A 12,052-nucleotide genomic window follows, 5' to 3' on the forward strand; every position below is an offset into this window, starting at 1 on the left:
TTCCAGGTGAGGGAGAGAGGAAAGGCAGGAAGACCTTCCAGGTGAGGGAGAGAGGAAAGGCAGGAAGACCAGGTAGGGCTGCAGGAGAGTTGGTCCTTAAGCCAAAAATGCCGCTAGAGGAGTCTGTTGTCTTCCAGAAACAGTTGTTATAAAACTCTTTCTGGACTTAGTCAGTGATGGCTAGAGAGAAAACTGTGGAGAATATGGGCTTGACTCAAGCACAGTGAGGTATTTTTGAGTGCAGCAACTTAGGGTGCTGGATCAATTGTATTACTCACAATTGAAAAACTTAAAAGCACATTGTCAGAGCACCCCCAGTATCAAATAATTACTTGTATGGTTACATTATTTTGATATAGCATTTCTTCTTCAAAGAGGTATTCATAAATGAGCATGAAATGGAATAGTGGTTAAAAAAGGGAGAGGGAATCTCAAAATAGATTATTGGTAGAATTTGGGGTATGTTCTTATATATAGATGTTCATTACTAAAGTAGATAAAATAAATACTTTTCTTTTTCAAGATCTCCCCTTAAAATTGAATCTATGGAGAATTGTTTGCATGTGTTATAGAAAGCTTTACAGATAATTTAAGATTTTAGAAATTAAGCATTAAAAAATACAATAAGAGGTGAATCAATATTGAAGCCAAGTGTGAGAAATCATACAACATAGTTATATAATAAATATTTGTCCTCCATATGCCGTATGTAATTGACCTATAGGTAAGGAGTTTTTGTCTCTAACTTCTAGGGAAGACACAGACAAGGGGGTACATTTAGATTCTAGCCAAAGAAGAATTTCCAAAACATTAATATTACAGAAACTGTTACTAAGAGTGGTTTTAATATCTTTCTTTGAGTTCTCCAAAATAAAATACGTTTGTATATCTCTGTAGCTGTGGAAATAATCATATGATCTAACTTCTAATTCTGAATTGAAGTCCTGATATCACATTTCTGGAAGACCTGGGCTCATTTCTTTCAGGCTGCTGACGGGTTGAAAATAACCTACAGTGGCTTCTATGTCAGTTTATTCTGGCGAGTATGAAGCCACTTGGTTTCCTGAAAGTCTAATTAGTTCATTCATTCAAAAGAATAATGGTTGAATGCCTACTCAGTGATTAGTGTCTCATTACTTAAGGTATTCCTGATACATACATTCATTTTCTAATGAACAGGTGAGTTACTAGGTGTGTGACTTGTGGGATAGATGGGCACAAGCAAAGAATGTACATCAAGGTGTTAGCATTAATGGGAGGAAAAGTTAATAAGTAAAACTGAAATGTGTCAGGTGAAATGTGTGTTAGGAAAAAGTATCTGGAGAAGAGGACAGGAGAGTAGGGTTGCTGCGCTTGTGTGTCTCTGCTTTCACTCATTCCTCGTTATGACGCGTGGCGGTGGGATCAGAGATGATCACTCAGAGCCCATGTGCAGAACAGTGAGAAGCCTAGAGAACTACACCATGAAGGTGTAGCCCAGATGCAACGGCAGCTTTATATTTATTTGGAATCAGAAAGAAAAAAAAATATCAAAGGAGCAAGCAGGCAAACTTGAAATGAACAAGTATCTGGGACGTGTGACCAGCTGGCCCTAGCCAAGGCTGGGAAATCAGGGAGAGTTAAGGGAAGCCCTAGTGTTCTTGCTGCTCTAACCATAGCATCTATTGCTGTTAGTGTACATGCTGTTTTCTGCAGGACTTTTGCCCTGAAAGACAACTTTTCTCAAACTTTCCTGTTTATGAACACTGAGAGGCACAGTATAATCAAAACAAAGTATAATTAATCAGAACAATCCAAGCTCCCAAACACTTGTATCTAATTCTAACTAGAATGAGAAAGCAAAGCTTTATCAAAGGTACCAATTTCTTGATGAAATTGTTCCTGAACTTGAAAGTATGTAACGTGTGATTAATAAATGGGGAGATTGTCTAAATGGGCAAAGTACCACAACTCTTACTCTTCGTGCAATGGAAAGTCACTGAGACTTTGTGCTATAGAGTGACATAGCACTCTATGCAAAAGAGAAATTTGATGTGACTTCTGACACTGAAGTCTGACATGTGAAGAAACTACTGAGAGAGTAAGGTGGAGGCAGGAGTTAAGCTAGAGATGGCTGTAATCCAAAAAGAAGATGAAGGCGGTTTCCTAAAACAATGTATTAATGCTGAGAAAGTATGATAGACAAAGGATAGAATGTTTCACCTGAAAAAACATCCTTATTCTCTAGTAATTATGCAAAATGAAATGCTCTAAAGGTCTTGTTAATATTTAAGAGATGCAGTAAAAGTGTTTTATTAAATTCATTGGACATGTATGTTTGTTTAATAGAATACTCATTTGGGAAGATGGCAGCTTGGAAATTAGTAACATTACAAGGAATGATGGTGGTATCTATACATGCTTTGCAGAAAATAATAGAGGGAAGGCTAATAGCACTGGGACTCTTGTTATCACAGGTAAGAAGCCATTTTATTAATAATTTAAGTTTGCTGGTGCTAATTTCTAATATATGTATGATTCAGTCCTATGCTGATTAAATAATCCATAGTTTCGACACATTTTCATACATTATTTGATGAAATTATATCTGAATTTGAAACACCTTATGCCTCTACACAGGGAAACTAAAATATATCGATTGTTATGCTTTCACTATTCCAGATGATAAAGTTCACCGATTTTCTTAAAATGTTGTTTTACTCATTTCTTTAAAAAATGTACAGATCCTACGCGCATTATCTTGGCTCCAATTAATGCTGATATCACTGTGGGAGAGAATGCCACCATGCAATGTGCTGCTGCCTTTGACCCTGCCCTGGATCTCACGTTTGTCTGGTCCTTCAATGGCTACGTGATTGATTTTAACAAAGAGAATATTCACTATCAGCGGAATTTTATGGTATGTGTTTTAAATTTCATCTTTCTACCACCACAATGAACACAATGAACTGTGTCTATGATCAGGTTCAGGAGACTCAAACACAGGCAAAAAAGCATGTCTTTGCTTTTAGAATATTGCGTGTAGTGCTGCCGAAGTTCCAAGAAATGGCTACTAGCTCTGAAACTTTTAGTGAAGGTTGTCCTTTGTGGCCTAGTGCTTAAGTCTCAGTGCTGTCACCACAACAGCTTCTGCTATAGCCTGAGTTTGCTCCCCAGCCAGGGAGCTGACCCACATGGCACAGACCATTCCTGTCTTGCTGGCTTTCCCCTTAGAAGTGGATTTCAGTGGATCTGCCTGCTCTGTTCTACACTCTGTGTCTAGAGAATCCTCTCACCCTCACATCTCTGGACTGTACCCTAATTCTTCGATGCAAGAATAGTAACTGCACAAGTTTTTACTCTTTTTAAGAAAAAAAGTGAGCTAAACAGAAACCTTAGATTAAAAAATAGGTTTTTTGGATTTGGTATTATAAGTTGAATGATTTAAAAATTATGACAGTCATAGCTTTTGCATGTAGCTGTAGCAAATCTATGTATTTGTATATTTGTTGTATAAGTTGTACTTAATTAAATTGAAACTTCATATGCAGAGTCTCTTTGTGACTTTTAAAATTATATTTACCATTTGTTGGTTTAAATATTTTTAGAAAATGAAGGAAAGAAAGGGGTATAGAAAGAGAAAAAGGAAGAATGAGATAAAGAGATAAGTCATGTGCCTTAAAATAAAATTTAAGTAACTAGAACACTAATTAAGACAAATTAATAAATTGGACAATAAAAAGACAGAAGATGTTGGTCATCACTTACTCCACCTCTCCTGTTTTGCAAAGGATCATCACAGGCTCACATCTGCCTCTCTGCTGCTCCTTAACTGAATCCTAATTGTAGACTGGTTATACAGCCCAGCTTTTAGCTTATTCCACTAAATAAACAATTATCTGTCAGTGGTGGACTATATATGCAGCTTAAGTAGATGAAATTATCAAGTGCACACTTTAGACACTTTTGACAGGAGGCTTCAATACATTAAACAATTTTTGAAAATTCAGACAGAAGTATTTATTTTAAAATAAATTATTAAACTTAATTCCATCTTTGAACCTAAAAAAAGCCTACAAAGTGTTCCCTTGCATTTTCCTTTCTTTTAAGGCAGGCTTCAAAGTCAGGCTTTACCGCTAAATGTACCAAACAACACTTGAGTGAAAACACCACATGTGTTTGATCCACCTTTAGAAGATGGCCCTAATGTATCGTAATTGATTCTGGGACCATTAATAGAATACTCTCAGAAGGACAGGCCCTGAGAGAGAGGGCAAACATAAGGGGATTAACAGGGATTGGGCAGAGAAAATGCAAACTGATATTTTACTTAATTCTGGCAACACTTCAGTTGTGTATCTGGTTCATTTTAAAATATTGTTTGAATGCAAACCACAAGCAGGAACAGTGATAAACACTATGGAAAACAGAACACTGAACAGGACAAGCACAGGCACTGGTCCAAAATCAACCAGATAAGAGATACCCTGTAAGTTTAAAACTAATATCATTTAAAAAATCCCTGATGTCACTATTATTATGTTTAATAATTTAATTAGCTAAAATTAGTATCATAAACTAATAAAATTGTAAACTGTGTATTTAAAAACTTAAATGTTCTCTTTATTAAAAAAAATTATCTATTTATGCATATAAGGATTGGGGTACAGGCCAGAGGTGTGGGGAAAAGGATTTACCAGGGACAAAATGGGGAGCAGGGACAGGGAGATGGACTGTGAAATCCACTGGTAGGGGAGCAGCAGGTGAACCAGGAGAGGTCTGCTGTGCCCGAGTGGATCAGCTCTGTGGCGGGTAGCCACAGTGGCTGTGAACAGGCCCATAGTGCTGTGCTTTAACACCTTGTGCCACCAGGGAGGCTCCAAGAAACTTAAGTTTTTTCAATTCAATTTCAAAAATTTTTTTTCAGGTTGCTATTCCTGATTTTGACCACCAAGTGGCAACCTTGCATAAGGTTTGAAGTTTCACAGCCTAGCCTCACAAGAACTGGAATGAAACATTTTCCCACACTGTGTATAAGATATGCAATGAAAAGTGATTTTAAAGTTTCTTCTTTATACTTTAAAAAAAATCATATTTATAGCATAAAAACTTTATTACCAGGAAAAAATTATCTGGGAAGTAACTATTTTTGAAGATGCATATTTATTTTAACACTTTAGAGTAAGCACCCCTCCCCCCCATGACACTGCCATTACATTTAATGATCCTGCTAATGAAAAACTCACTTTATAAAACTTGTTCCCAGCTCTGCCACAGCAGGCTCCATTTTCTCACTCCTGATTCTGTGACTGAGCCAGTAATTGAAACTCTCTAGGCTTCTGCTTCCCCCCTCCGCATAATGTTGTTAATAATTCACTTACTTCATTCAGGTTACTTCATTGGGTTTGCAAAACTGGTTACTTCATTGTACTTTTCTAAGGATTCAGTGAGAGAACATTTGGCACAAGCCCTGGCATATTTTATGTGGTTGTTATTAATATTCTTGATAATAGAGCAATCATTCTTCATTGAAAATTCCAGAAGCTTTGCCAGATAATTTTTTCCTGGTTAAAGATCTCATTTTTCATAATTTAATTTGCACACTGCTTGCTGTAAAGACCAGTTTTTTTTCCCCAAAGACAAAAATTTCTAGATATGCTGGTTGAAGGCAATAGAGAGGTTATAATACCCAGCATGAATTAGTGCTTACTGATTGGCCTGCCCTGGATTAGATGTTTTCCAAGTTTTTCTCACTCCTCCTCCTCCATAGAGTTATTTTATGAGCTGATGTTATTGTAGTTTTCTCAGCTTTCAAGCTGAGGAAACTTGGGGTTAGAAAGTTGAATGCTGAATTTGGGCAACTAAGTTATTTGCTCAAAGTAATCGTGGAATTTGCTAATTGCAAACAGAGGGTTTGAAAGAAGATTATCTAACTACTCTTGACTACCAGTTTTTAATTAATTAGTTAATATTTATATTTACATCTGTTTAAATAAGCATCTTCCCAATGTTTGAAATACTAAGAGGAAATACATTTCTATTCACAATTTATTCTAGAGTCTTGTTTAAAATGATCTCTTATGTTCACTCAAGTTCAGCAAATCACATTATTCTCCCTGCACCATCTGTAATTTTTGTAACACATTGTAAATCAAGTCTAAAGCATTCCAGATTGTCTAACTATAAAGAGTCTGTGAGTCTTAATGCCAGGTAGGTTATGTGTGTATTTGCAGGTACATGGGCATGCATTTACTCTAATTGTATAGATAATACCATACAGGGAGGGGGGAAAAAAAAAAGATTTCTTACCCTAGGGTTATTTTTCTTTTTTCTTTTTTTTTTTTTAAGATTTATTTATAGAACTGGGGTACAGGCCAGAGATGCGGAGGGTGAGAGGATTCACCAAAGAGAATGGGGAGCAGAGTAGGCAGATCAACGAAGTACACTGCTGAGGTGAGCAGCGGGCAGGTCAGGAGAGTTCTGCCTCGCCATGTGGATCTCCTCCAGAGCAGGCAGGAATCAAACTCATGCGGTAGTGGCTTAAGCTTCTTAGTGCTGTGCTTTAATCCGCTGCGCCACCAGGGAGGGCCCTATTTTTCTTTTTCTTTTTTTTTTTAATATTTATTTATTTGTGCATACAGAACTGGGGTACAGGCCAGAGGCTCAGGGGCGGCGAGAGGCTTCACCAGAGACAGAGCGGGGAGCAGAACAGGCAGATTGACGAAGTACACTTCTGAGGGGAGCAGCGGGCGGGTCAGGAGAGGTCTGCCACACCATGTGGTCACCTCCGGGGTGGGCAGGAATCAAACTCATGCAGAAGCGGCTCTAGATTCTCAGTGCTGTGCTTTAACCCGCTGCACCACCAGGGAGGGCCCTATTTTTCTTTTTTTAAAGAAGATAATGATCATACTGAAGAAGTTACAAAAATGTATTTCAATTTAATACATTTTCATACTGGAGAATGCTGGGGATGTAATGGAAGTCTCATTCTTACACATAAGGGCTAGCATGAGTGAGAGAGCAAGAGAGCAAAGGGAGAATAAAAGAGAAGTCCCTTTGTTTCTTTCTCCTACCTGGGCTTTCTGCTCATGCTGAGCAAAGGGTGAAGATTATCCAGATGCTGAAAGGAAGAAAAGGACAGTGGGACAATAAACCTGATGAAGGCAAGGATCAAATCAGACATGATGCAGCCAGAGCAGAAGACTAGACAGGCACAATCATGTGGTGTAAGCCCTAAAGAGCAGGGCTGAAGCTGAAAAAGTTTTTCTCCCCAGAGGACATCAGCTTGATGGGAGACACTTGGTGGTCACAGCATGCAGTGAGGGCCATGGAGCCCGGCGTGTTAGGGACCTCTGCTTCTGCACAGATGGTGCTAAACATCTACAGTTCCCTGGACAGGCCCTCAAAAGAGAATTTTTCTGGTCCAAATTATCAATAATGCCAAGACTGAGAAATGCTGTTCTCAAATGAGGCTAAAGAAAAGAGAATTAGCAATAATGTGGAACTAAAAGGAAGTTATATTATTTTGAGTAAATGAGATGCTGGGGAGAAAGAAAATTCCAGGAGACTAGATAAAATATTTTCCAAATTATTATCAGAAGTAGAGGATATACTTCATAGGTTTTGTGAATTTAAGACACATTTTGATCGACCTTAAAAGGAGAAAAATATGTGAAAGTTACTTAGTTCTCTGATATATTTCTGTGACACACAAAAAGCCACCACATTCAAAGATTTCCTCTGCTCTTTTTATCAGTAATTATTGGAAAAGAGAATTTTGTCGTGCTTCACTTTAAATGTATAATTTTCCTGACCTCCCTTTCATTACATCATAAATTTAGATTTAACCTAACTGTTGTCTTTGATTTGCTATTTTTCACTAAATAGGTCTATACTTGGCTGCTTCTTTTAAGATCACACTTTTAGTTTAGACACCATATCAGTCAAAGTTATTCTCCTAGTCCAGGCCTCAGTAAGTATTTATTTTGTTTTGGCACAAAAAAATGGGCTGTAGGCCAGAGTATGGGGTAAGTCAGTAAGAGACAGAGTGGGGAGCAGAACAGGCAGATCTACTGAAGCCCACTGCTGAGGGGAGCAGTGGGGCATATAGGAGAGGCGTGCTGTACCTTATGTGGGTCAGCTCCCTGGCCGGCCATAGAACCTAAGCCTTTGTGGTGGTAGCCTGAAACAACCCATAGGCCACGAAGGAGGCCTAGTAAGTGTTTGTTGGTGGCAGTGCTAACTAAATGTTATTAAGCATGTTGAGTGTAAAGATTTTGTTCTTCAGAGCAAGTAATCCCAGCAAAAGGAGGAGGCAATAAACTTGTAAAATTTTGATGTCTTAGGAAATCTGATTTTACTTCATGGACTCTGATGTTTTATTTCTGATATCACACTAAAAATATTTTGTCCTTAACTATCATGCTCAAATATATATATGTGTATATATATATTTCCATATATTTCCATTTCAGGGTTATATTTTATTTATTTATGCATACCAGAACTGGGGTATAGGCCAGAGGTGCAGGGAGAGAGGATTCCCAAGAGACAGGGTGGGGTGTACAACAGATGGGTCTATTGAATTACACTGCTGAGAGGAGCAGCAGGTGAGACAGGTGAGGTCTGCCGCGCCATGTAGGTCACCTCCCTAGCCAGGGATCAAACTCAGGCCATCGCTGAGGTAGTGTGATAGCACTTAGACCTATTCACTTTACCACCAGGGAACCCCCATTTTTCAGTTTGCTTTAAAAGCAGATTATCTAAAATGTTGTATTTTTGTTCTGGTTTTGCCTTGATCCTTTGCGTAATCTCTGAGCTCAGGCTGTCTATCTGCCCTATGACGAAGTTGAGCAATATCAGAAACTTTGAGAAAGAACAAAAAGTCTTTAGCAATAGAATTGATTTTGCAAGGAAAATTTAAATCAGACTGCATAAATTAAGAAATGTGTGCGTGTGTGTGTGTGTCTAAGAGAGAGAGACAGGGACAGGGACTAAAAATCAAAAGTCCCTACCACAGGTTCTTACTTCTGATCCTCAAAAACTCCCTACTCTGATCCTTTCCTTCTACCACATGGTCTGGGAAGATCTTTAGAGCCCATTATCTACAGGGAACCAATTTGAAAACCATATAAATGAAATGATGTCCAAGTTTCCTTTCAACTCTAAAACATAGGTTCTAAATTCAAAGCATTGATATTTTTGTCCCTGATCCAAAATGTTTAGTGGAAACCTCAAAAAAAAAAATTCCTTCTTTTTGAACTTTGATTTCAGATGAACTAACTGATTAATAATTGTTCTCTTCAACCATTAAAATAGACACATTTAAGAATATTCAACATTTTCATGGATTCTAAATAGTGGATGACCTCTTAATTATTTATTCTAGACAACTTCTCTAATTTAAGTTTTTATATTTCTAAACCATTGTTTCATTTTCAAAAATTAACTTTACTTTTTTTTGGTAAAAATTTATATTCAGGCAATGTCAAAGTTGATGCCTTGTTTATTTTTCTTTTAATTTTTTACATTAGTGTTCACATTTTACAGTATTTAATTACTTCCCTTAGGTTTAATCCCCATAAATATTCCACCATCTCATCACCTTGAGCCATTACCATACTTACTGCTCTTCTCATCCCTATTTTGATCCCTGTTCCTCCCTCTCCCCTGCTTTAAGTCACAAATTTATAACTGTATACAAGTTTTGTCTTTTTTTCTGACCCTATGTTTTGTTACCCTCCTGTAAGTGATATCATCTGTAGTTTTCTTTTTCTTTCTGATTTATTTCATTAAACATAATCCCTTGCAGCTGCATCCATGTTGCTGTGAATAGCATGAGTTTGTCTTTTTGATTGCCGAATAATATTCCACCACCCACATATAAATATATACACATACCATATCCTCTTGATTCTCATCTGTTTTTGTGTTGAAGTCTTATTTAAAATTACACTAACTTCAATATTAGACATTATGATAGTATTAAGTATGCTAAGTATGAAAATGGTTTTGTGATTATTAAAAGAATGACCTTACTTATCTGAGGTTTAAAAGCTGATGTCATGAGTGAAGTATGATGATATCAGCATTTTTAAGGCTTAAATTAGGTATCAAATAGTAAAAGGAAAGATAAAGCAAGCAAGTTACATGAGTGCATAAAACAAATAGAGGAGATAATATTTAAATTGAGAATCTGTTTGCTTGGTATTGATGAACATTGTACTATTCTTTCCACTTATTATGTCTGAAAATTTTAAATTGTCAAAAAATAATGAAAAGGTAACAAACTGATTTTTTCTGTTATGAGAAATTACCCACTTTTAACTACCGAATTATGAACTTAAATTCAGTTGTCGATTGATAAAGTACTAGGTTGGAAACAGCTTGGCCTGGTGGAACCAGAGCTACATATTAAGTCTTGAGTTTTCCACTAGTAGTTTAACTTGGAATCTTAAATTATTTATCTCAAAAATGGAATATGAATAGCATCTATTTGGGTATTATAAAAATGAAATAAAACATACCTAAAGTAATACTTGGCCAAAATTTCAAAAGCTTTTTAATAAAATAGATCATATGTTAGTAGAGTTGAGTAGTGGTTTTGCAATGGCCGTAGCAACAGCAGCAGTAGTGGCAGTTGTAATAGTTGTGTTAGCAGTAGCAGTCCTCGTGTTTCATACTCACAACAGAAGTAGCAGTAGCGTGGTTGCAGTTATAGGAGGATTCTTTCCTCATTTCTAAAATACAGCTGAGAATATCTATCTCTCTAGTGGTATTGGCAGGTCCAAGTTTGTTAAGAGTAAGTGTCTGTACAGTGTTTGTAAAAGACCCTGGAATCTATGAACCTCTTAAAAATATTAATAAATGTTTGCTGTTAGTTGTGCTGGAGATAGTGTTAAAATTTGCAGTCGCACATAGTATATTTGATGAGTTATTCCTACTATTTGATGAGTTATTCCTACATAACCTAACAAGCCAACTATAAGAATTAAATAGATAGATAGATAGATCTATAATTTATCATACATATTTAATAATTGTTTGCATATCAGTTTTAGAATATTCTCTTTAAATGATATGCTTCCACTCAGCCCTCATATTATTCCTTCATTAGGATTGATAAGACAAGTGTTTGTGTTAATGTATGTCATCATGACCTCTATATTTTACCTAGACTTGTTTGAACTCTACAGCATATTTTGCTGTTGATTATGATTAATTTAGTTTCTTAACACCACTTAGTAATTCAGACTCATTTATACTACAGGCATGAGCTTACAGGGTTTACTTGTGGTAATGGGGAGGAAGGAACAAGCATTTATAAAACTTGGGAAATTTCTAAGTGGTAAACCACGTATATACTTCAAAACATCCCTGAGCTCTGCTATCACAATTTCCAGTATGTGATTCAGCTCTCCTCATATTAAAGGAAGCATTTTTTAATTCAGCAAAGCTGTGGTTTTAGTGAAAATGTAGAGAGCATTCGTATCTAATTTGCGGCTAGAATGTGCTGAGCTGCGTAGTCTTGACTTGCTTTGTAAGCGTTCTGTTGACCGCGGAGAGTCTCGATTTCTTCTGAGGTATGGAAAGTGCTAGTAGCATTTATAAAAACTTCAGGAAATATTTTATGCACACATAACTTTATTGGAAATGATATAGTATATTTTCTCTCTGCTTTCCTTGTGAGGAGCTTAAGTACCATACCTCCATGAAATATAGAGCAAATAAGAATGTTAAAGGTATCAATTTCACTTTATATAAATAGATTTATCATATTTTAAAGATCTATTTTTTTTCATTAATTTTTAACTGTGTTTTTATGTTTGAAGAACTGGTGAATAGGCCAGAGGTGTGTGTGTGAGGAGATGGGGAGAAAGGATTCACCAGAGACAGAGTGGTGAGCAGAACAGATAGATTTACTGAAATCCACTGCTAAAGGGAGCAGCAGGTGAGACAGGAGAGGTCTGCTGTGCCATGTGGGTCAGCACCCTACTGAGGATGGAACTCTTATCTTCATGGTGATAACACTGAGTCTTTTTTTTTTTTTAAATATGTGTGTGTGTGTGTGTGT

General features: G+C 36.7%; 1 protein-coding gene across 3 annotated transcripts in view; it reads left to right on the forward strand.

Moving 5' to 3' along the window:
- The window catches only part of CNTN1 (contactin 1), a 289,880-nt gene that overhangs the window by 130,992 nt on the left and 146,836 nt on the right, over positions 1-12,052 (forward strand). For all 3 annotated transcript variants that reach the window (XM_012734143.1, XM_012734144.1, XM_012734142.1), the window contains exons 13-14: positions 2,329-2,456; positions 2,724-2,899. In XM_012734143.1, the coding sequence (XP_012589597.1) occupies positions 2,329-2,456; positions 2,724-2,899 (304 nt within the window). The remainder of the gene's footprint in view (positions 1-2,328; positions 2,457-2,723; positions 2,900-12,052) is intronic.

Source organism: Condylura cristata, unplaced genomic scaffold (assembly GCF_000260355.1).
Source record: "Condylura cristata isolate star-nosed mole 26May11 unplaced genomic scaffold, ConCri1.0 scaffold00047, whole genome shotgun sequence".
Lineage (NCBI taxonomy): Eukaryota > Metazoa > Chordata > Mammalia > Eulipotyphla > Talpidae > Condylura > Condylura cristata.